This window comes from Rhinolophus hipposideros, assembly GCF_964194185.1.
Source record: "Rhinolophus hipposideros genome assembly, contig: HAP1_SCAFFOLD_507, whole genome shotgun sequence".
NCBI classification, from domain to species: domain Eukaryota; kingdom Metazoa; phylum Chordata; class Mammalia; order Chiroptera; family Rhinolophidae; genus Rhinolophus; species Rhinolophus hipposideros.
The window spans coordinates 1-26,618 of NW_027669230.1; the positions used below are offsets into that span (position 1 = coordinate 1).

The window sequence follows — 26,618 nt, forward strand, 5'->3', positions numbered from 1 at the left end:
GAAGTAACTGCAGACACCAGTTTGCAATGGGAAAAAGCCCAAAGAATAGCAAGCAAAAACAACAATAAAACCATTCATTTGTATAGCAAGTTATGTATTTAGTTATTTTCCCATTCTAGGTAAATATTTTCTAGAATTCTTAGAGGTATGCCAGACAGAGATTACACATTCCCACTCTATAGATAAAGTAAAGGAGACCCACAGAAATTAAGCAAATTTATCAGGGCTGGCAAGTCAGGGAAATCATCTGATGGCACTTCAGTTTGCTTAGTGCCTTGGGGCCCAATTTAATCTGAGTGAATGTTAGAACATCCAGGGAGGAATAGCCAGCCCTGTCAAATCTAAATCCAAAACATTAAAAAGGTACTATCACACTCTGGGAGTGGGAGTGAGGGAGGATAGCCAGATGAATTCTCACATCATTTTTACCAGTTTGGAATGCTATACGACCTGGAACAGGAAATGAAGACTTCATTGTCCTTTATCCAACCCTCCTTATATCCCTGCCCCTGATATTTACTCAGCACATATTCTGTGCGGAGAATCCATAGTGAGAATGACAAGGTGGGTGCCCCACTGGAGGGATGATCTAATTTGCTAGGTCAGCACCATCACATTGACCACCTCTTTGCTGACTCATGCGAGACAGGAATTTGAAAATTACTCGTAATGTGTAAGCATTCGTTCTTTCACATTCCAGTTAGTGTTTGGGGAAACAACAACAACAAAAAGGAAGTAAATTATCATAGCATAAAGTAATTTCCAATTTCCCGAGTACTAAATGAAGTAAAAATTGTGGTTAAATTAAACTCATCCGAGATGTTATAAAAAAAGATATTCTAATGAAATTATGTCTTCAAATCTAAATATTTTAAAAGAATTATGTCTGTAAACGGAGCACCATTGTTTAAACAAATGAGCAAAAATATATCCAATATGAAATTCCTTATATTAGAAATGTCAAAGTTCGTGCAATTCTTAACAAGCCTGTAAACCAAAATTAATTTTTGTACTAAAGAATAAAAAACATTTATTTGAGCAAAAGGAGCTGCAGCCTGTGAGACACAAATTAAGGTAGCCACCAAAATTGTGTTCCACTGAGACAAAGGGGAGAACAACTTTTATAGTGACAGTTCTTGTCCAGGTTCCCAATTAGGTCCGTTCTATGTAAATGAGGTATCCAAATTGTGCAGTTCTGATTGGTCGCTGTAGATGCAAATGAGGATGCAATTTGTGTAGTTCTGACTGGGTAGGGCAGGTCTCATTCTGTTGGTAGGAAAATGAAAGGAGGGTTTCCTTGCAGTGGTTGACTCAGAAGGTGTAAATGATGGGACATAATGCGGGAAGTCCAGAGTTCAGTTCCTCCCAGTATACAAAGCCCGTGAGGAGCCACAGTCAGCAAATGGCCATTAAGCTCTTATTGGTCATAGAATCTGGGCCCTTGATTCACCATGGGGAGTCCGTCTCAGCAGATACATGCCTTCTCGGGGTTCACATCATATGAATCTCCTTGAGGTCCACAAAGCTTGTCCAAATTTCAAATCCCATTTGATACATGCTGTCTATTTAAATATAATTCATAATCTTGTGAACTTATTGTCTTCAGTAAGACATTTTAAAGATGTTGCTTTGCCAATATTATGCTACATGCTGTAGTCCAACATACACGTGAAATCATTGATCAGATAATTAGTGTTATTTTTAAAAAACTGGGTTTTTTTGGTGGCAGGAAACTGTTGGTCAGTGCTAAGCTAAATTCTATTGTTGATCTAGGCGACAGAGATGAGAAAGCGAATGGATTTTCCAGAGAAAAAAGGAGTCATGAGGTCATAAATTCTTCCCTTACATTTGATTTGCAACCTGGGATTGGGAAAAGAATGTCGACACTAACAATATAATTTCTACCTTATCTGAAGTGTTTGCCCTGTCTTAGGAAATGTTAGAGGCCCTAGAAACATGAGCTCATCTATTCTTCATCACTGCCAGAAACACAGGAATTGTTATTTGCATTGAATGCTTGTGAAAAACGAAGTTCAGAGAGGTTGATACATGTCCAAAATCACACAGCTAGTAAGTGTAGCCAGGCTTTATACACAGAGGTATACTGAATGCCTCACCCGACAGGGGTATATGAAGCTTAGGGTCTCTGTGAGCCTGGGAGAAATAACCAAGTAATGGCAATCATTTCACTTATGTGTTGAAGAATTATATAATCATGTTTAAAATGTATAAACACCTGGGATGAAGAAGGCCGTTTTAAGAAGATGGTAGCCTCTGATCACAAAAAAAAAAAAAAAAAAAAAAAAAAAAAATTAGGTGAGTTAGTTAGGCTGCAAGATGAAAATTCAATCCTTAGTCCCAGGCCATTGAAACCCGACAGAGGTTCCAGTCATCGACCATGTTTCTCCACACAAACCCCCCACCCCCGAATTTAAAAATTTAAATCCCGTGAAGATGAAATATCAAACTTCTCCATGAAACATAATACAAACAGTTATAAAATGCCTACTCAGTTTCTTTTATACTTGATTTCCCACATCCATGTTGTAGAAAGATACAAACCCCAGCAGTAAAAATTTGTAATCCTTTGCCCACGTATCACTTTGGAAGGCAGGCTGGACATTCAGAGGCGTGACTCATCCTGTTGTCCAGCTCTGTGGTGAATGGCTGCTCAAAGTAATAAAATGCACCCATGAAAGGGAGTGTCCATCCCAAGTTCTTACCGCCAATGCCTCAGCTAAGTCACTGCCTATGAACAATATTTATTGCCATTGGCTCTTTAAGGATAAGACCCTTGACCAAGGTGGGAGGAATGGGATCCATTTCCATCCAGCTTTAACAGTTATTTCCTATGGGTGCTTTGGAGAGATGCTTAGCCTCTCTGGTATACAATTTCCTTCAGTGTAATGTGGGGATTGTAGCACACAGTTTGTCTTAAAGGAATGAGATCAGTGTTTCATAGTATCTAGTGCTTTCTCTTCCATGCAGTGTGAGCTCACAGAAGCCTCACTAATTAAAGAAAAGTATTAGTGAGTTAATTAATATTCCTCTCTTATTTTTCAGTGCATTTGACATACAAAGATAAGGTTTAGGCTTACTAATTATCCTTATTAATAAAATTAAAGTCAGCATTACTCTACAACATCAGAGGGACTTACTTCACCACTGAAACACTCCTTTAAAGTGGGAGAGAGCAGCAAAATCCAGTCACTAGAAACAGTCACTCCTGAGAATTCAACTACCGTCCGATGACTCCTACCCTATATGCCCAGTTCTACTTCTGTAGTGAGCCAGAAGCAAATCCATATTTCTGATTATCAACTTGACAGTTTCATCTAGCTGTCACACAGGCACCCCCAATGTACACGTCCAACCTAAACTTAATTTAACTTCTTTCCCCCAAACTCACTTCTCCTTTTAAATCACAATCCTAGGTACCAAGATCACAATCCACTCGATTTTTCAGGAAAGGAAGCTTAAAATCACACTGGCATTCTTGGATCAGTCATCAGATTCCGATAAATTTGCCTCATAGAGGCCATCATTTATTCAGGAAGTACTAGTCGTGTACCTGTTATATTTCAAGCACCATTTAGAGAACTGGGCATACAACAAGAAAATAAGATCACTCACTCTTGAAGCTTACATTTTATTCTGGTGGGTCTGGGAGACCCACAGACACAGGAAAAGCTAATAAGCAAAGTAAGTTTAAAGCGTTGTAACTGATACAAAGGAAATCAACAAAGGGTAACCTACTTTAGGTGGAAAAAGGGGAATGTGTCGTCTGTAGGAGGACTGCTGGAGGGCCAGTGTGGTTGGAGCACTGGGCACTGAAAGGAGAAAGGTGTAAGATGAAGTTGGAGAGGTTTGCAGGGCCCTCCCTGGTCATGTACAGCAATAAAGTAAGACTTTGGGAAGGGACCTCAGTTAAGGAGTCATGTGATCTGAGTTGTGTGTTTCTATTCCTCTGGCTTCTTTGTGAAGAAGAGGTTGGGAGGTGGAAAGCAGCTAAGAGGTTGGTTTGGTCTTACAGGTCAGAGATGATAAAGGTCTAACCAGGCTGATGGCACTGCAGAAGTAGAAAAGCCTTGTTTCCGTCCTCAGCTTACTGCATTATTTTAAGCTTTCCTTATATTGCATTGTGACTTTTATTAAAACCCTCCCAGCCCGCCTCTAAATTGATATGCTCCTCATCTGTCCTCACATTGCCAGCCAGATACACTTGGCCACTCTTCAGCTCAGAGATTGCACCTCATTCCTTAGTGTCCTACAAGGGCTCTCAAAGAGGTGAAGAATGTCACACAACTACCCAGGAGAAATTTCAAATACTCTTGACCACGTGCCACCTGACATAAAGAGTGATGCTCTCTGGGTGCCATGAATGTCTATTTTTAATAAGTTTCTCCACGTGATACAAATAAGCTGTTATCATATCTTCTCACCCTCCCCAAGAACAATGGCCTATAAGGTATAGTTTCGCTAAAGACAAAACTGTCCAGAACTGCTGCAATTGGCCTACCCTCCATTCATGGTCAACATCTCACCATATCCTGTTACATCTTTTAGTTATTTTATCCCTCAACGCTGAAGGAGAGGAAATATCCTATTGCATTGTCTGGGGAGGTGGGTAAGCAGATATATAGATGATTATAAAAGAACAGGATGGATATTTTGGAACAGGGTTGGGAAGGCTGAAAGATGTCAAGGAAGGTAGCAAGGTTCATTCTGCCTCTTTGTAACTAGGACAGCACCTACCAAATAAGATTTTGATAAATGAGTGAATGCATTATAAATGTAAGCAATACCCACCACTCAATGGCAGGAAAAACAGAGCAGCATTCCTTGTTTAAGCCGAACTGATGTCATAAAGCCGTGATTACTTTATATCGAAATAAGGAAGGACCACTTAAAGTAAGATTGCTCTTAAGGCAGTATGTTCCAAATGAAAAAAGACTCCACTAGTCAGAAAAGACATTTTATTTCCAAGCTTCTAAGAGGGTTCTACAAACAATAGAGGCTTAAAGGTAAGAGAGAGAGAGAGAGAGAGAGAGAGAGAGAGAGAGAGAGAGAGAGAGAGAGAGAGAGAGAGAAGATTGAAAGAAAAATGAGTATTTTTAACTAACTATTGAAAAGTAGACAGCTTTTTTTAAAACTTAAACATAAAAATGTAAAAACATACTTGTCAAATCTAATCCAAATACATTTATAGAAAAAGAAAGATCATCGATGGCGATGGGGTTTTGTAGCGGTATACTTGTTTAAGTGCTGTTCATATTCCTTTTCAGTTATTTCTCCACTTCAAATTCAATTGGAGGACTGTGCAAATCTAGCAAAATATTCTTTGGATTACAAAAACTATATAAAAAATGAACAAAACCTGCAATTATGGAAGTACTGCAAATGTGTAAATCCTTCACTGAAATGAAAGATTCCGAAGTGACATTGTCCACAGAATTTATTCCATTGAAGTGTTCAGACAATTTGATTTAAATGCAAAGTAAAATGGAAGTGAGCACTTTCACAAAAACATTTTTCTTTGTATGCATTTTGACTCAGGCATAAAAATAGTATGTAGCAAGATACAAGAAACACTTGAAAAAAACATTCACAATAAAGTAAAAAAAAAAAAAAAATTAAAGATAATCTAAAAATTGCCTGCAATCCAAGAGAAAACATGTGCCCTGTGTCCAAGGGGAAAGAGGGAAAGCACTTGCAGCATGACTTTGTGTGGTCTTTCCCCGAAGTATTGCTACGTTTTGACCTTTGGCCCAACTGAGCAGGCGAAATGTCCTTCACAGAAGTTCCAGTCCCCAGGTAGGGAGTGCAGGAGACTGTAGACATATCACAACAGGCATCAAATGGCAACAGGATCAAATGGCATTGACCCTCACAATCCACCGTGCTCCCTGCCCTCATTCTGAGTTTATGGCCCAAAGCATATTTTCAAACAAAGGTTTGGAAATGAATTGCTCTCTCTTTTATCAGAATTTAACACGCCGCATGATATTTTAAGAGAAGTTAAAAGACAGGAGGAAAAGTAAGCAGTTTTAACTGTCAGAGTCATTATGGATTAGCCTGGCAAGATCAAAGGAAGGAAAAATAGAGTGACATTGGAGGTCTGGTAACTACATGTGGCAAATTTATATTTTTGACTCTTCACTCCCCTAGTTCTGACAATTTCAGTCCCTCGTGGATTCATCTCTCTTAGTCATCGAAGTACTGATATACAAGACAAATGCATATTATATAGTAAATATTGCAAAATCCTAGACTGACCTAGATCTTTAGCTTCCTACTTTTTCAGAAGTGTGTGAAAAGGAGCCAGGAAGCTAATGCTGAGAATGTACAAAAAAAAGCTTTACATGATATTACAGAATCTTGTCTGAAAAAAACATTTGCAAAACGTATTTGACTTTAAATAAACAATAAAAGCAGCAGGCTCTAACAGATCATAAATAGGGTTATTAAAAGATCATAATGTCTTGAATTAGAAATATAAATCAGTAATTAGAAATACTTAATAGTTTTCAATGTTAAGAATCAAACCCAGAATTAAAAAAGAATCTTTTATTTCAAAGGTTGCTTCTTATATTGAAGCTCATATTAAAGCAACAGTACAATGTTCATAAAATATAAGTGTGATGCCGTAACATTTCTTACATGTCAGAATACTGATATTTGTATGTATACTAAAATAAGAACTTTAAAATTGTACAAATAGATACATTAAAAATGACATAGAAATAGGGCGCCTCTCACTGAAACAAGACAGTTATATCTGGCACGTATTAGTTTAAGATGAAAGTAGAAGCAAAAAGATTTACAAGAATCAGCAGTAACAAGATTGATGCTCAAGAGACATAATTGTACATTGTATTGTACATACATTGTATGGGTTTAAGCTGGCTGAATATTATATATTTCAAGTTTAAAAATGCACTACATATAGAGTGTCCATAGTTTAAGGCGAAATTACAGCTCAGAACTGTTGTCCTTTCTAATTTTGTGGAAGCTTCATTGACAAATTAAAAAAAAAAAAAAAAAAGAAAAAGAAAAAAAAAAGAAGAAAGAAGAAAGGACTTAGATGTCCATAACACATAAACGATTTCCCTTCATTGTAAGTTCACCATTACACTGCTCCTTCACTTAAATATTTTGTATGCCAAGTGGTTTTTCTCTAAGTTGATAAACAACTTCAATATTTGCCTTTTTGTGAGAAAAGGTGCTTCACAGTATTTACCACTCTGATGTCCTTGAAGTTTTATTAAATGTGTCCTCTCTGTAAAACTTTTGCTTGTCCCAAATGAGCCTTTCCTTGATTTAAAAAAATACCTGTTTACATATCTTCTAGAGTCTTCAGAACGCCAGACACAGTTCTTAAGGCCAAATTTGTATCGTTATTGTTAAGAGTCGTCATCAAAAGTGTCTTTGGAACCGTACAAGTCTGCTAGTTTCTTAAAACGAGGTCCCCAGTTCTGTAGATAGTCGTAGTCCAAGTCTGAATCTGTGGTGGCAGACTCTAAGCTGCTCAGGGACCCAGCCACCGAGCCCCTGCCCTCGTAACCATAGATCTGGATGGAGTCATACGGCGGGGCGGTCGGGTCGTTGTCTGCCTCTTGTATTCTCGTGCTGATGAACTCGTCAACGTCCACACTGTTCGGTGCTGGCCGCAGCCCAGGTCTCGGCATGTACTGATACTCGGGCTTTATGTCTTTGCGAGGGATAAATCCATTGATGCCGTCAGGATTCTGGAGGGTGGCGATGTCAAACGCCTCTGTGTCTTCTTCCCCTCCCCCTTCATCGTCATAGGTAATGATGTTCTCACGGACATCTTCTTCTTCAAAGACGATCAGTGGTTCTTTCTTTTGCCTCCTCAGGGTCACAAACAACACGACGATGACTACAGGGAAAGAAAAGGAAAGTGAGCATAGGTTAAGCCCCACCTTCCTGGATTCTCTTCCCAGGGGAACTCGGCTTACCGGTAAAGCATAGTGTGGTACAGGCTTCAGGACAGCCAGCCTAGGAAATGAGAGCTTTACCTAGAATCCCCCGGGATGTGTAAAACGGCCCTTCACCTGGCCCTTCCTCTGCAAAATGCTGCCAGGAAAATATAATATCCAAACAAACTGGCAAGTTGGAGCTATGTGGAGCTTTCTATAAATGAATCTGACACCATTATTTGGAAGTCCTCTTCCTAAGAATTAGGAAGATTTTAAATATGTGGTCTGCAGCCTCTTAAAAATGGCAGATGTCAGTTCCTTTTTGCAAAGGGAGATAGCTGCCTCTCCAAGTTTACAAATGAGTATGTTCAGAGACTTCAGTTCCTACCTTTCTGTAGGAGGCGATGCCCAGCTCCTGCCTAGAGGTCTGAGGGAGGGGCCAGCATTGACCCCACACTATCTTAATAGGAAATCTCATCATAAACATGGCTGCATTTTCCTCAAAGCACCGTATAGAAGAGGGGATGTCTATGGAGACGCCAAGTGACAAATCTTCTCTTATTTATTTGAACATAGTACAATAGCATCAGCTAGAAATCCAGATGAAGCAATTCTGTCTCTTCCACTAAGCTCCAGCAATCGGTGCTTACTGAGCACCGAGATCTTGTGTGTTTCTTCTCTTCATCTCACCGGGCCAAACATGGAGCCTGGTACCCAGATAATACTCAGGAATTATCTGTTGAACTGGACTCACTGACTCCTCCCTGTGCAACCAAGCCCCATTAATTCATTCAATGGGGGACTGAAACATCATGGAAAATGCATAAATTTGGTGTCAGACATATTTGGATGTGAATCCTGATTTTTGTTATTCACAAGTTCTGAGACATTGAGAGAACCGATCTAATCTTCCTGAGGCCCAGCAATGGTAGATGTTATTAGCATCAGTGCATTCTTGTTATTACAGAGTAAACCACAGGTGGGAGGAAGGTGCAGCAGAGGGGCACCTAACTCACGTGGTAAGTGCAGGGAAAGCTCCCCAGGAGTCCCCATAAGCTGAGGCATGCACCCAGATATATAATTCGAGGAGGAGCCAAGATCCAGGCACCTTTGTCCAGTTCCTTGAGTCCTTCACACACTATGTTTTGCCTCATGATTATTCTTTCTGCCTCCAATGCTTCTCCTTTCTCTTGTAAGGCAAACTGTCATGAATATCCTAGGTCTCTGCCTAAAACCCTCTTCTGCAAAACCTTCTCTGATGTCCCCACGGGGGCACCCCCAGGTGGCTTCTGCTCTCCTATCCTGGGATGCCTGGCAAATTTGCTCATCAGAACCTTCCCCCAGCTTGCTCTAAGGGCGCGTGAAGTTACCTGCTGCCATTCCATGAAACGCTTGGGGGGCAGGCACCGCCTCTTTGTCTCGAATGGTAGCCACAGTATATAGCATCGTTCTGGTAACCAGCCTGACCTCGAGAAATAGCGGTGCTTCACGCTCGCGCACCTTCGTGCGGGTGGCCGCGGGGGAAGCTTACCCAGGAGAATGACGATGCAGGCCAGGATGGCGATCAGAGCCCCGGTGCTCAGCCCCGCGTTCAGGATGTAGGCCTCGGCGTTGCAGGAGAGCAGCGCCCCGTGCACGTCGCACCCACAGACCTTGATGCTGAGTGTGTTGGTGCTGCTCATGGGCGGGATTCCACCATCGCTGATCACGATGGGCAGGAGGTACAGATCCTGCTTCTGCCGACTGAAGCCCCCGCGCCGGGCGTACACCCCCGCGGTGTTATCTGGGGAAGAGGGGAGACAAGGCGTGTTCTCAGAATGGTACCCAGCCTATTACCTTCTTCACATCCTGGCCTTCCGCCGCGCAGGGCTGAGGGTGCTCGTCTCATCACCAGGTTAATGACCAGCATCTCCCCTCTTGTTCCTTCCTCTGGGGGCCTCTCGACGCTGCAGTCATTTGGTGTCACTGGCTCACGGAACAACCTCTCCGCGTTTGGGAACGCAACTCGGACACTGGCTCTTTTTCTATTTATTTTTTATTTGGTGGACACAGAACGCCTTCCTTGGCAAGGTAACCACGCTGTTTTCTGTTGGGGTCTAGTCCTTTTGGTCAAATACAAGAAAGTGTGGGCTTCCACCACATACGCTGTGTTAGTACAGCACATAAATCCATACGTAAGTGTGAGAGAAAGGACAACAAAAAGCCATTCTTTTCCTTGTTCACACTTTCCCTACTTCATGACAAGCCTTTGGCCAGTTTTTTGTGTTTTTCCCCCCAGAGATTTCCTGTCCACTCTCCAACCTTGCCCAAACGATGAAGCCAATCATGAGTCCTCAAGGAAAATTTCTTCTTTAAAGAGAAAATATTTTATAAGACCCAGCAGCAGGTCTTTGAAATGCAAGCACCATGAGCTACCCAGTTAAACATATCACCCACTCCTGCCTGAAATGATTCCAGGTTTTCTTTGTTGCCCACACAGCACAGCACAGCTCTACACAGTGAACCCCCAGATGGTTCTCAAATCTAGACTTGACCTTGCCTTCCAGGGTCACATCCCTTCCCAGGTCAGCCTGACATGCAGAACTCATGTCTATTCATACCACTCTTTTATATGCCTAATATTTTTACCTGAAAACGATGCTAATGCCCCAAAGCCATTCCTTCCATCATGCTGTGTGAACTCCTCAAGCCTCAAAATTGAATCCAAAAGTCACCTCTTCAGTAAGCCCTTTCTGGACGTCTCCCATCACCTCCTCTGTGACCCATGAAACTGTATATTCCTATAGAAACTGGTATCCCACTATCGTGTTGTTATTTGTTGGCATAACCACTTTGACGTTTCCTAGACTGTAAACTTCTGGAGAATAGAGGGTTTTATCTGATTCATCTCAGTCTGGACACATAGCAGACATTCAATAAATATTTGTTGAACAAATGGCGTAACTGTGTTCTGGGAAAGGTTTAATCAAAAGTCCAGATGTTGGCTTTCATGTATTTCTCAACGTTTTGTAACCTATGCCCCCAAATGCTTCCTCATCATGTTTCCTGCATATCTGTACTAGCCCCAAATATATTTTTTTTCTGAGCTATATGCTTGGGGAACCACACTGGTATTCTAAAACACTAGAAGTTTTGAAGATGTTCCATCAAATTGCACACACACACACACACACACACACACACACACACACACCCTTGGTGTGGTCTGCTTCCATTTGTGAGTTAAGAATCAGTAATTTATAGCAATATGAATGTTATCACCAACACGATGGCCCCAATAGCTAGCAGGCTTTACATGGACTGACAGTATCATGAATTAGCTCTTGTAGGAAAAAACATCTTAGAATTTCAAAATTAAATTGACATATTTTAGGTTAAAGGAAACGCAATATATTGTCTGTGAGAGAAAATAAATCTATGAAAGGTAGGTGCAGTCTCATTTAGGGATGAGCAAATATTCTGGGTATTACAGAAGGTAAAATGTGTGTGTGCACTGGCTTTTGGCAAGCCTTATGATGACAGATTCTCTGCCCTTGGCTGCCAACATCTCAATCAAAACAAAGCAGAAGAGCTAGCCCTCATTTCTGTATTTTCTGAATTTTGTGTGATTGGCATATATTGCTCATCACTGGAGAAAAATTACATATACTATAAAAAATTATGAAAACATAATCTGGTCAAATAAAATGTTAACTGTTTTTTCCTGTTCTAGGCTACCCCACAGTTCTATGCTTGGCAATTAGAAAATAATTTACGTATCCATAATAAATTATTTCAAAAGGTGCTTTTTCCTTCTCATAAATTTTTTTGAGTTCAATAAGACTTTCACAAATTAAAAATTACAATATCTGTCCCCTTTTAATGATCTGACATGTCACTAACAATAGCATGAATACAAATGAAAATTACAAATTTAAGAAAGAAAGCAAATAAATTGTGTGGACAACTCTATGCTATGGACGGCACCTCCAGTTTACTCAGTTTCCTATTGGGTTCCACCCTGTTGCCCAGAGTGTTGGTCTGGAGGAAATGTGAAATGAGTGTTGTTGTGGTTTTTAAACCCATGGAAGCCGTAATTTAAAACTTATTCTTCAGTGTACCATTCATGCAAGACTATGTCTCCAAATCACAGCAGGCTGGCTTATACATGAAAGTAAATGAAAATCAAACACTAATGGAAAACATGGATCTGAACGAGACACCAGCCTATGAATTCAAGACGTTTCATATTCTGAACAGCTGCGTCCTCTCAGACACACTGAAAGTATTATATGAAAGCTCATCAAAGTACCCAGCTGACTGGACCATTTGTAATCTCTGAGTGATAGATCAGTAGAATGTCGAGAACTTTTTTTTTTATAATCTCTTCTAATCAAACATAGTTTGCTTATGGATTTTAAGAGCAGCTCATGAGGTGGGAAATAAATAGACCGAAGGTCTCTTCTTGGGCATACACTAATTATATGCTTTAAAATGAATTATTTGTCCCATCAAGAGCCTCACTTGTTCATCCATCTTTAAAATGAGGACACTGGTTAACATCAAGCATGCCTCATGGGATTGTCATTGGAAGCAGATAACATAATAAAAGCCAGTGGTTGTCCTGTGTGCTGTTTCCGGAGGACTCAGAAATCCTTCTACCAGAAAACTTAGCATCCATTATTGAGCTCCTGCAGGGCTGGTGAATTGCCGAAGGGTGCAGGTGGGATGAGAACCGTGTTTAACCAGCCTGGCATGGCACCTAAGTGGTCCATTTTGCCTGAGTGGTTAAACATTTCCCCTCTAGATCCAAGTGGTCCCAGCACCAATGGGAGGATGAGCTTTCTTTTGGGAGGGGATTTCAGAGGCTTCAGTGCTGTGGCTTGTGATAGTCTTTCTGGTGGTCCATTCTGACCACTGATCTTTCACTAACAAAAAGAGGCACTTTGGGCAGGAACTTCATAAAAAAACGAATCTAGAAAAACAAATGGAAAAATAAACAAACTAACAATAAAGAAACCCCTATCCTGGAAATCAATTTTGCATTTTAACTTTGACTACAGATTCCCTGTCATCTACATTATTTTAATTAGCCAGCCACTCCCCATCTGTCTTTAAGAGGGTCCCCCTACTTGGGGCATACATATTCCTAAGGTTTATAGGTGACCCATGAGAAAAAAGAGGTTCAATGAGGACAATTTTCAGAGAATAACCAAATTGGCTTCATGGTTAATAAGATGAGGCAGAAAAAGACAAATGTCACATCAATTTTTAAATTTCCATCAAGAGATTTCTTAGATCCTTCTCCTTTATAAAGCTTCCAAAGAGCAAATCACTTAGTATTTGGGTCAAACAGACCTGGGTCTGAATCTTGAATCATCTATGTACATATTAAAAGCCTGGAGTTTATAGTCTCATCTAAGAAAGTAATGACTTTTAGGTTTAAATTTGATTCCATTCACAAAGTACTTAGCACAGTGCCAGATATGCAGTAAATATTAATTCTTTTCTGGAATCTCTCCTCTTTGAGCAGAAGACTAATGATGAAGAAAAGCTTATTGGCAAAGAGAGAAAAGTGAATTCCTGGAAATGTCATCGCAGCTTGGAATGCAACTGCCTACACAGAAGGGCTCATCATTCAGAGGTAAGAAAATCGTGCGCGCTCTTCAGTCCTGGGCAACATATTTCCCAAGGTAAGAAGATGTTTCGCAAACACCTTGGTTTTTCATCCTGACACCCAATGTTCTCATCCCTGGCCACAGAGACATAACTGGCTCCATTTTCATCCCTATTTAGGCAAAAACTTGTCAATGGGGCCATTGATTACTACTATATGTCCACAAATCATAGTGTTTCTGTTAGTAGAAGGTAAATTCAAGATTCAAATTTTTATGTCTACGATCTAGACTCCTCATCACATGCTGTCTTCACCTGTGCACTTTGTCATTACACTAACAAAATGTAAAGGTGCCTGATAAGCATGGTCTCCATCGTACCAGTTTGGGGACGTAAATATCAGGGTAGTGATGGTTTTGTGGCCCAATGAAGGGATACATACAATGGACATTAAAAAGGAAAATTATGTTCGAATAACCTGGGACTTTTTGTGATGCAATGCTAAGTTAAAAAAAAAAAAAAGAAAAAGAAAGAAAAGCAGGACATTTAGTGTCATGGTTTTTCCCCTCCACCTTTCTTGAGCATTTCCCAATGTTATTAAATATCCCCCCACATAGCATTCCTTTCTGTATAACATAAGATCCTACTCCTAGGTTCCTAGGTTGCTTGCAATGTTTTCAACTTTTATATAATGTTGACATAAACATCTTTTTACCTGATGTTTTCAAATTTCAGACTCTTTTCTAAGATAGATGTCATATAATTACTGGTTCATTGGGTGTGACCTTTTATTATAATCACTGGTTCATAGGATGTTACCCTTGATATTTATTGATAAATTGGTTTCCATAATCCACAAAGATTTTTAAGCTAATATCTTCAATGTGATTGATTGTTAAATTCCACAAGTTAAAATAAATAAGAAAATTATAGTGGGTAAATAGTCCTTAACCTTGTATTATCAAAAAAAAAAAAAAAAACACCACAAGCAAAGCAAAATGGATGGTATATGGGCATGGACCGTGCATGTTAACAACTTGAAAAGTCGAAGCAGTGCTACAAAGAATTAGGGCATCCTGCTGCTCTCACTGTGATGTCAGAAGAGAGGCTTGATGCAGGGTGACGGAAGCTTCCCTAAAAATCTTGAAGTGTTCTTCCTCACCACCTCTCCTCTGTACTTCTCTGCTAAAGATTCCACATTGCTTGACCTGATCAGAGACGGGTTAGCCTGTGAAGTAAGGCCCTGGCTGCATCCGTCTGGGGCCCTTCTTTCGAGATTGTTAAAGATCTGGAGAATCCAGCCCAAGCCTGCTCTTACCTCGTTCACTTCCAACCCAAATCTACCTCCTCTACCTTTGCTGCGCAAACCTCAGAGACAAAGTTGATCTATCGACTGTATGAAAAGCCGCCAAATACTTGAAGACAGTTAATTATGCAGTCATAGGAGAATAGTCATTGTTTGGTTACTTTCCTCTTGGTCCTCTCTACTTCCCCTAGAAATATGGTAATAACACCATCAGGATAATGAAAAAAATATGTAACCACATATGTGAAAAAAATACACACACACACACACACACACACACACACACGGTGCCAAAAAAATGTATACACATTTTAAGAAAGGAAAACTGTATTAAAATTGTAATAATATATACTGATAACAAAATATGAATATAAGTCACGTTTTGACTTCTGCAATTACAAGAGGTACTCTAAGTGGTTACCATCAGCGTCCAGACACTTCTGATTATGGGGAACATTGCTTGAGCAACGCTGACCAAAGTGTCCACTTGTATACATTTTTTGGCACCCCCAGTGTGTGTGTGCGTGTGTGTGTGTGTGTGTATAATATATATATATATGGTGCGTGTGTGTGTCCCAAAAGTCTTAATGGACATTTAACCTTTAATAATTTAGAATTATATGCTACACACTGACACAAGTCATGGTTGGAAAGTTTAATTATTTAGATATTTTAAACTCAGATTTGTAAATTTTGAAAACTCAATTTTATTTATTTATTTATTTTTTTAAGGAGAGTGTACCTTACAGTGGCCCATGCAGGGATCAAACTGGCAACCTTGGTGTTATCAGCACCATGCTCTAACCAACTGAGCTAACCGGTCACCCCCCCTATAATTTTAATTTTTGATGTCAGTATTTGCCATCTTCAGTCCAAGGGACTGAAATAATAGAAATTTCAAATAATATTTTTAAAGTTTGTATCATTTCTATCTCTGATCCTAGCAGTGTTTAAAGATGAACATAATAGCTTGTGTAGATATCTCTATTTTCTTGCCCTTCTGAACTGTCTGTATGAACGGTGTAGTTAGCTGTACGCAGTCGCTGCACCCATTGCAATCTATGGAGATTGAATGTGTATCCTCTTCACCAGACAGTAATCTCCTCTAGGGCAGGGACTTTATCTCGCTCATCTTGGTGTATGTAGCGGTGTTTTGCGTGTTAACAGAATGAATAGCTGGATGGTATTCCTTTGATTGCACGTCAGCATCAAGCTGGCTTTTCCACAGTCAGATTTTGCTGGTGCATTAGCTTGCAGTCAATTTCCCGTCCTCATTTTCTCCCACTCCTCCCTTCTGAATCCAGCCCAATCAATACTGCCTGTATTTGCATTGTGGATTGTGTTCCTGCTAAATATCTTCAACTTTTTATCTCATTATTCTTTCCTGTTATTTGGGTTGAGTCCGATGCACCTAAGCCACATTTATTAAGCTGCTAATATGTGCGAACCTTATTCCTTGTTACTTCTGCATACCTTATCCCACAGAATGTTTGAAATGATGTGCAAAATATATAATTACCGTTATTTTCTAGAATGGGAAATTGAGACACAAAGAGGGAAGCAATTACTCACAATAACATGGAAAATACAAACAAAACAAGGTTTCAAACTCCTCTAGGTTTCACTATATTTTTATTAGCACATAGCTGACTCTAGAATCCTGATATTATTGCATGCAAATTACATTTTTTTAACCAAATTTTCCCTATATGGTTATATAACTAGATGGACTCCCCCCCTACCCTCCATCATAGACTACAAGAGGATCCTGGTAGATTCATGTCCCACATAAAGAGTTGTTCTTAAAAACCTAAGAATTTTATGGCAGAAACACACACATTTAACACCTCTCTTCCCAGCATTTCCAGAAACACACTTTCAAAAACAAACCAACATGCAAAAGGCAAAAATAAATCTACCATTTTCCCAATATTTTAGAATGAAGGCAATGCTACAAGGAGGTAAATTCTAGAAGAGGCTAGTCTTAAAGTACTAATGAAGAAAATCGTTTGACCCAAGACTGATGGCTGTTATATCTCCCCACTGAATCAAGAAGCTGCACACAACCAGGCAGGGGGTGATTATGACCTTTTAATTAATACCTTTGATACTGAGGGGCCAGCAACACATGAAATTCAAAAACTAGCATAATAGGAATCATTGCTTATGTGCATGTGTGTATGAGATAGCTAAATGTTGTACACGCTTTGTTGGTATTAACAGATTTTTTGTTGTTGTTATAATTTATCACATCCCTTAGAATCAACTATCCTTCCATTTGTTTGGGATAATTTTCTCCTTGGTGACAGGGAAAGAGAAAGGAACATGCTGCCTGAGTATGTCTTGGTTTATGACCAGGAAAACTACCGAGGAATTCAGTGGGATATAAACATTTAAGATCTTTTAGTGAGTTGAGAAATCCCAGGAGTTAGTTAACTCAATGACCACAGGAAACCTTGGACAAATACGGCTCTGATCCACCAAGAACTATTTCTCTTTCTGTTTGGTTGGGTAGGGTGTGAGTTCCCAGATAAACTGTATTCTGTGTTGGACAAACTACAGCAATGAATTTTCAGACAGAAAAGGAACATAATTATTTACACAGAGAAAATGGCAGGGTATTAAAAGACATCTGCCATTTTGATCCGCCAAAAGCAATTAAAGGGGGAAAAAAAGTTCCACAGAAATCTGTTCGGGTATCTTTAAATTATAAAAGTAAAAAAAAAAAAAAACAAAAAAACAAAAACACACACACACACACACACACAAAAACCCAGAAGTATATTTAAATGTTATTTGGTGCTGCTCATAAAAAAAGAAATGTACTTAGTTTAGACAAAAAAAGATAAAAAGGAAAAGAAAAAAGATGTTTGCCACTTTGTACAAACTAAACTCTGAATATATCGTGTATCAGAGCTCATTCGATCAGCAACAGGCCCACCTTAGATAATATTACACTTGCAAAATAAATACATTTGAAGGTCATCTCTTCCTTGCTCCACACCCTAGATGTCCAAAATAACTTGGTGGAATAAGAATGGCTTGTCTTTTTCAGCCTGAGGTTTATATCATAACACAATCATTTTTTTTTCCATAGTAATAATGAATCCCTGAAATTTCTGAAGCACAGTGTATGGTTTTTCATCCACTCTTTCATTTTAATGCATTTGGTCATCCTGCTTTTCTTAATGTTGGGATAATACCCCCACGAGCTCATATTCTAGTGGGAGACAGACAGGGAAATGATTGCTTAGAAGGCAGAGTGATAAGAGAAGTACTAAACGTTAGTGCAGTATTTCTGGAGAACGAAGGAGGAAACATCCAAGATGGACTGGGGATACCTGGCAAAGCTTTGCCCAAGAGACCCCATTTATGACTTGAAAGAGGACGTATAGGCAGAAGAACATATTCCCGGCAGAGCAAAAAACGCGTGCACAAGTGAGAGCACGGCATATTTGGGAAAGTAGAGGTGGTCTGAAGTTTCGGGAGTTTAACCTTTAAGGTAACAGAGAAAGGAGGTAATAAAGCAAAGTTTACAGGGGGCCAAGTAGGGGGCAAATCATATAACGTATTGCTCATAAAACTATGAAGTGTCAGTTAAATCCATAGGAAATGGAAAGCCAGAGAAGAATTTTAAAAAAGAGAGACATCATCTGGTATTTTATTAGTAAGGACTGATGTAAGTGGGCGCGAGACTGGTGTCAGGTCTGTTTGGGGACCATGATAGTCACAGCTCGTGTGGGTAGATCATTAATAGTCATTATCAAAATTAGCTGTGCTTTCACGATATAATTAACTTCGCTTCGCGTGCTTTTGGGAACTCTCTGACATCAGGGACTATGTCTTACTCATGCTAAAGCCCCGCTGCTAGGACCCTTCTTGGCACACAGTACATAAGAACAGCTCATTTTTCTATGATTATGGATGGATGGAAACAAGAGACTGTGATAAAGGAACTAGGAAATACTTAGCTTTTGATGAAAGTCACACTGGCACTTAATATGGAAGAAACACCAAAGGCAGAGAAGGTCAAATGAAATAGGGATGGTGTTTCATGATGTCTCAAGGGTTACACGTTTATTTTGTTGTCTTGAAAAATCTAAAAACTATTTCTGTTGTTGTTATAATAGGAACCAACTGCAAGCTCCTAAAACTGCCCTGTGCTGACCAAATGACTAAACAATGTTTCCATAGTCAAGTAATTCCATGATCTGATAGGCTTTCAACTTTTGTTGAAACATATTTATTTTGTACTGGATAGGATGCAGCCCTGGGGTCTGGAAACCTGGGATGTGTTCTAATTGTGCCCAGCTTTTGGTAAAAAAATCTTAAAATAGCAGCTCAGTCCATGAATTAGGAGTGATGTAAAACTGACAGTTTTTGAAAAATAATACAGTAGTAGAATTAATCATGTGTCAAACATTCATGTATTACTATTAAGATTGATCCCCTTCTTAAGATAAAGAGTAAAGCCAAGCATTACATCTCTAACCCTTGCTCTCTCCTCTCCAGTTTAACAAATGCTCCTTGTTTGGAACAAAAGTTTTGGAAATTACAGTTATTAGGTTCAGTATTAGGATGTTTCAATGTAACTACTTTATCAAATCATTAGGTCAAAGGACAAAATCATACTATCTTCCTGTTAGAATCCAAAAATACTGATAAAAGTTGAACATACATTTTTAAATAAAATAATTGAAAAGATATTCCCTAACACACACACACACACACACACACACACACAAAAAAAAAAAAAAAAAAAAAAAACAACCCACAAATCTTAATTTTACTCTAACAACCGATTTTATGCTTAATGGTGAAACTCTAGAACTAATTGTCCTATTAAAGTAACAAGTACAGTAAGAGCATCCATTATTGTTATTATTTAACACATATTCTAAAAATGCAAATCTATGCAATTGGACAAAAAATAATTAAATATTTTGAAAACATGAAGCAAATTGTCATTTAATTTTAATATAGTTGTTGCCCTAGAAAAACCAGGAAAATAATCTGAGAAGTTATGTCACTTTAGAACAATGTCTAATAATAAGTGAACTAATTAAAATAGCTGTAGTTTATACTAAAAACACTTTGAAAATATAAGTTAAAAATGTGCTTCACATCACCATCCAAAATATAAACAGCTAGCCATAAACTTAATAAGAATACATAGAACAAACATGAAGAAAACTACAAAACATCCCTGATGGTAATAAAAAAATAACTGATTCAATGGAAAATCAGACATTACTTCTGGATGGCAAGAATATTTTTAAAATATTAGTTCCTAAATTAATCCATAAATTTAAGGTAAACTCAATAAAATTCACAACCGTACTTATCAATCATTTTAAAAAGTAACTCTAAATATATCTAGAGGTAATAGAATAAAAATCATGTGGAGAAAGCATCTGTGAGATTTTAACACATCTATCTATGCAACCATCAAAGAAGAGTATGATACTAAGTACTAGAGTACAGAGTACTAAGTACTAAGTACTAGATAGAATGTGAAGAACTGAAAATCCAAAAAAAGAATCGTTGAGTAGGTAATGTAGATCATAATAAAGGTGGTATTACAAAGCAGTTGGAAACGACCAATTATTTCTTAAATTATATTTAGGAAATGGCCAATAGTTGGGGGTTGTACTTTTATTTCACCTGGATAAACGGTGGACATGGAAAGCATGATATTTAAGAAAGGAAAAAAGATAGGTGAAAGTTGTTATCAATTTTGGATAGGAAAGCCTTGCCAAAGGATAATATTAAACAGAGAAAAACTGATACAAATGGTGCAACATTTATACTTAAGAACACATCACAGTTCAGAATTGAAAGGGCATTGAAACATTGAAGAAACATATAAAATAGCCATGACAGGTCAGAAGTTAATAGCATTAAAAGATGAAGAGACTTTATAAATCATTGCAAACTGATGGATATGTATACAATTCAAAAAGTAGGGAAAGGACATGAGTAGCAGATATATAAAGCAAAAAATAAATTATCAAAATTTATTTAAAACTTCTAGCTTTACTAGTAATGAAAGAACATTTTATATTTTTAATGTGATTATATTTCACCTATTAATTTGTCAATGTTTTTAAAAAATAATATCTATAATTGGCTTGAATATGAAGAAATGGGACCACATCTGTTTTACTAGCAGTATTATAAATATTTCTGATTGTATAAATATTTCTGATGGGCAGTTTGTCAAGTAAGTAACAAAAGCTTTTGATCCAGTAATTCCACTCTAGGAATTTATTCTAAATAATAATGAAATATTTGCAAAGGTATGTGAAAACAATGTGCTTACACGACAGGAGTCAACTGATATCGGACATTCTTAAGGTAGAAGTTAGGAAGATATTTAGAAGAAAATGTTCACATAATTATATTGATACTGATAAACGTATATCACATGTTAGTAAGTGGGGAAAAATGGACATGTATTTTATGATTGCCTTTTTTAAAGATCAAAATATATGCCAAGAAAAAGTCTAGAAGGGTACACAAAATAGTAGTGATTATTTCTGGATGCTGTATTATCAAAGAGTTATTTTATTCATTTTAAATTTATTTCTACTTATTTGTATTTTCTTATTTTCCTTCAAGGGATATGTATTAATTATGCAGTAGAAGAAAATTATAAAATTCTTTGCAAATATATTTTGCCACAATTATGATGGCTATGATTAAAACTGAAGTACAGTTTATCCTTCTCTCTTCACGCTTTCCCCAGAAATCTAGATTGATGAATTGAATTTCATATTTTTCCTCTTCTGGTGATTATTATTATTTGACTACAGGGCAAACAAAGCTTTTGTAAGAAGAATAAACGAGAAAAGACATAAGCTTTACGTTCATAATATAGTGTGTTAGGTACACCAGAGAGAACTCTCCAAATACTCAAAGTTTTTAGTTATTTCACTTATTGGCAGCATGACCTTGAGAAAGTATCTGAAGCTTCTGATGTCTCATATTCCTTCCTTCTCTAGAAAATGAGGATAAAAATATTCAACCTGTCTACCTCATGGGGCTGTTTGATGAATTAGTGAAACAATGACCATGAGAAGCTTTTATTAATTAATGAAGAGCTAGATAAATGAGACGGGCAACAAGTATTCTCAGCACTTCTTTTTTTCAGCTCTTTTCCTATCCAGTACATGTTTCCTGTGTTTTGAGAGATGCCTTCCAAAAGTCTGATATTTTCAAAGTGAATGCATCTCAAAACCTGGGCAGATCAGCTCTTCATCTGCCCAAACAGCACTCTTCTCGATATTAATAGCCCAAGATGGACTGAAATGTTGAAGAGTCATTCAGTGTCCTGCTTTCCTGCTGCCTGCAGAATCGTCTTTGAAGCTTGGGTTGTAGAATGGAGTGAGATAAGATAAGCTAAAAGGCTTGTGTGTATTAAGATGGCTTCCTCTCTTATATTTCTAAAGATGCCGAGTGCTTATGCCAAGTTTAGGCAAATGCAATCCTGATTATTTACATGGCATAATGAAAGTAAACACTCAAGGAGAAAGAAACCTGATGCTTTTACTCAGCATGCTATAAACCATTATCTCATGTTTTCTATGGAAAACAGTCTCAGCCGGGAAATTTGGTAACTCAGTAGGCTATTAATAGGATGTGGAATGTGATTACTCCTTTTGCATTACTTCAATATGTAATTACTTTTAGGAGCTAGTAGAAAGAAACTCTATTAAATGATAATTATAGGACTGTATTTGCTCTAAGGTTTTGTAATAGCTCTAAACATGGGAGTTTTCATTAACTGTTTGCCATAGTTAATAAAGTCATTTTTCTTTAAAAGCAGCAATTTCCTGCAAAAGTGGTAGCTCCAATATAGTCTCTTATAGGAAAAGGCAGAGGACACAGATTGTGTAGTAGTTCGGCTCGTCTACAGTAATAAAATCTCCTTGAAAATATAGATGGCATCCTCGAAGTACTGTGACAATGTGACATACTTACAACTCCCTAGAGAACAGTATGTCTTGGTATAATGTTGTCAGAGGGTTAACAGCAACTAAATACTATTGCACACATAAAAAGAAAGATGACAAGGAAAGTGATGGAGGTGAAGTTGGCACGGTGAGGAAAGCCTGGAAATGCCTGCTCTTTCAGGAGATGTCTAGCAATAAATTGGGGGTGCTGGGGATACATCCATCCAGCAGTTAGGTCTCATATGTAAATGGGGGATTAGATGAACACCCAGGATAAAAGGTTGACCACAAATATGTGAGAAAACAGATAATAAAAGAGGTGGTAACAGGCATATGAGAACACCAGGGTTTCCTGGACAACCCAGTAGGTCATCTCACTATGGGTAAAATGAAATGCATGCTGAAATTTTGTTGTTATAAGTGTTTTCTTCATCACAACACTGACATACGCCTAGGCTGACACAATGTAACAATTTGTCAACCCAGGGTGCGATCAGAAAATAATTTGGGAATTAAGAAAATTCCAAGAGGGAGACAGGGATTCTCACGAACTCAAATAAAGATGCACACATAAATACAAAGCATTTTGAAAACATTGCTTATGTCACTTCATTCAATTCAGCTTGGTAAACATTAACTATTGACCGCTACATGCCAGTATCTCCCTGCTTTGGAGAAATCTACCTTTACGAAAAGGAATTCCTCCCTTATGTACGCGTATTGCTGAGGTCCATGTGCTTCTGGCTGAGAACTACTCATCTAGCACCATGCTTTTATCTCTTCAAGGGGTGTGAGGGGCTCACACGTGCACGTGAACCACAGCCAACAACTACAAGAAAAGCCCTAGATTAAATGTGAAATGCAAGAGCTCTAAGTAATGTTGCTATTTCAAAGTGATGGAATCATCTATAAAGCGAATCAAAGGCAGTTTTGTAGGATTCCTTTAAAACACGTGTGTCTCCCTATAATTTCCTTCACCCCCCAGGCTTTCAAGAGCCTGTGCACTGCAGAATATTTTACCCCAAAGTCTCATGTGATATGTGTGTGATTTGTAAGGGCCATAAGTAAATGCTCAAATCAGTGCAAGAAATAACAGTAAAGTAGGTCAGGTGGTATCCTTCCAAATCCAAGTGGCATGGGGAACACCCCTCTGCTTTAATAGTCAACCCAGTAGGGTACAGGGGCTAAGGCTGTGACCTCTAGTCTCTGAGTCCCTGGGTTTAAAATCTAGATCTAACTACTATGTGGGCAATTGACTTTGAACAAGTTACTTGAAAGGTTCTGTGCCTCATTTTCCTCATCTTCAAAATAGGAGTGATAATACTAACCCTTACCTCTGGTATACCGTGAGAATCAAATGGCGAGAGTATGGGAAGGATGTTGGCGTGGTGTTTGGAACACAGTACTGGCACTCATGATATTGACAATAATGATAATGATAGGGAAAGTAATATACTACTTATTAGGTTAACTTAAGATCCTATAAGCCTGATCTCAGTCACTGAGAAAGCCATTAACCTATAGCATACGACTAATGAAAACATATGTACTTAGGAGAACCACCTTTTATTCCTATGTCACCAGATGGCATTAGTCGTCTGTTTGTGCAGACCTACATTGTCACAGGTTTATAGGAACAGGTGTAGACTAAAATAGTCTGGTCAGGAGTCAAGAAACTTATGTTTTGATCCTGGCTCTGCAACCCACGTTGTCAACTGACTGCATCAGTTTGGGTTTATACAACAGAAACAATTCCTTTGAAAAATGTGCAAGTCTAAAACCTCCTTGACTGACAAAATGGGAAGCAGAAAGCATTGTAGGCTGCCATGTCTACAGTGGCCTGACTATGCTTTGTTCATGCCTCTCAAGCAGTCATTCCGCAACCACCTTCAGGTATCCCGCTCTGCACCAAACCACATCGCATTAAAACTGTGCTTGGAAGAGAAGGCCAGCTGAAAGATTCCATTGCCTCACAAAGTTGAACTAATCTCTTAATGCTTTACTTGAAATCAATATTCATAAAGCCACGCTTCCCCCCAAGGGTTCACCCACCTCTTTAAAAAAAGATAAATGAAGCCGTTTGCATACTGACCCTGTAAGCTTCCCCACTTAGTTTCCCCACTGCTTCATGAATATCAAAGACAACAACAGAAAAAGTAAAATAAAATTAGACTCACTTATTCATATGCGCCAAATGAGCCCATGTCTCAAACTAAAGATGGCATTAGTATTTCTTATTTGCTCTTTAACATAAAGGCATTACTGAGATTAGGGAAAATACTCGTGCTCTATAATATAAATGCCATTTATTTTCCATTTCTACTTCTCGGAATGCATAGGAACCTTGGTACGAACCTCTGTTGTCTCTGACTGTGAAATTTGGATTGTGAATGATTTCAGGGGGTAGACTGAAGATAAATCTTGGTCCATTGGCTGTGTCATCCTTGTCATCTGCACTAATTGTAACAATTGGCTGAAAGAGAAAGGTGGCCCATAAATAAATCAAGCTGACATTGGCATATCATTTATTTAAAAATTCCCTGGCTGGCCAAGAAGCCTGGTTTTAATTAGAGAACATAGTTCCAGAGCTAAACTGGGGCTCTGAAGTTTTCTTGGGCAGTGGGAGGTATCTCCAGGTGATGCTCTCCAAACCAAACATCTTGCTCGTAGCCAGGGGAGGGGACAGCATCATTACCTGATTGGAGAGTGGCTTGGTCTGATCGCTCTCACAGATGAAGCCTTCATAGGGGGCGGCAAACCTGGGAGCATTATCATTGACATCAAGGACCCTAATGGCCACTGGTACTTTGGCTTCCTGATGCCGATTGTCTGGAAGGAGAGAATTCAGACAGTCAGTGCCAAGGAGGAATCCACATTGATCCAAGGTTACTCCTGGGAAAGAGTAAGCTCCTGTCACTCATTTGGGTAGTGGAGGGAAAGGCATTGTTGGCATAAAAGCCATCTAAAACCTGAAGCATGCTAGGTCCAGTGTGAGAGGGATGCTCTGGAATGAATTCCAGTATTAGACCAGTAAGAATTAAACCACTTTTCCCTTTCTGCTGACTCTGATGCTGAGGTTATAGTCTAAATTCTTATAATGGAGCCTACCACCCTGATCCCCCACCCCTAACAGTGTAGTCCATAGTAGTGGTTCTCAAATTAGGGTCCCCATAGTAGCAGCAGATGGTTTTCATCTGGGAACTTGTTGGCGGTGAAAAGGCTCAGGCCACACCCCAGACCTATTGAATTAGAGGCTCTGAGGCGGGATCCAGAAATCTTTGTTATAACAAGCCTCCCAGGATATTCCAAAGCATGATCAAGTTTGGGAACCACTGGTCTACAGGTAAACAAGAACCCACAAATCTCGGTTGTAAGGATTCTACTGCGCTGGGTTTAAACAAAACTGAGTGACAGAATAAAGTGGGGAATCCTCCAGTGATAGATATGAGTTTCAAGCTTGCCAAGTCTGTTCCCAGTTCTGCCAGAGACAATAAAAATATCTCTATGCATTTACTTATATGTCTTCCTAGATAAGATGACCAAAAATAAATTTTAAAGATTGAAAAATACATTTAACACTGAAAAATTTATTCTATCTCAGCTGTCTGTCACTTTCCAGAATATATAGAGTCTGAAGGAATAATACTTGGTAAAGTAGAATCAAAACCCTTAGGAGAATACTTACGGATTTCTGCTGCAAAAACGGATATGTTGAGCCATGTGGTTTCCTCTCTATCCAAAGGTTTTGTAGTTTTAATAAAACCATCCTCTGGATTAATAGTGAAAAATCTGTCGAGGTCAGTATGACGATCAATTGAATAC

General features: G+C 38.7%; 1 protein-coding gene across 1 annotated transcript; it reads right to left on the minus strand.

The window, feature by feature from the left end:
- Positions 1-4,960: 4,960 nt before the first annotated feature.
- On the minus strand, positions 4,961-26,618 carry LOC308495648 (cadherin-11-like; the record flags this gene model as incomplete). The annotated part of the gene is made up of 5 exons (XM_081080617.1): positions 4,961-7,900; positions 9,472-9,723; positions 25,152-25,269; positions 25,492-25,625; positions 26,482-26,618. Coding segments are annotated over 5 exons (1,138 nt in total), but the record flags the coding sequence as incomplete, so codon positions are not given.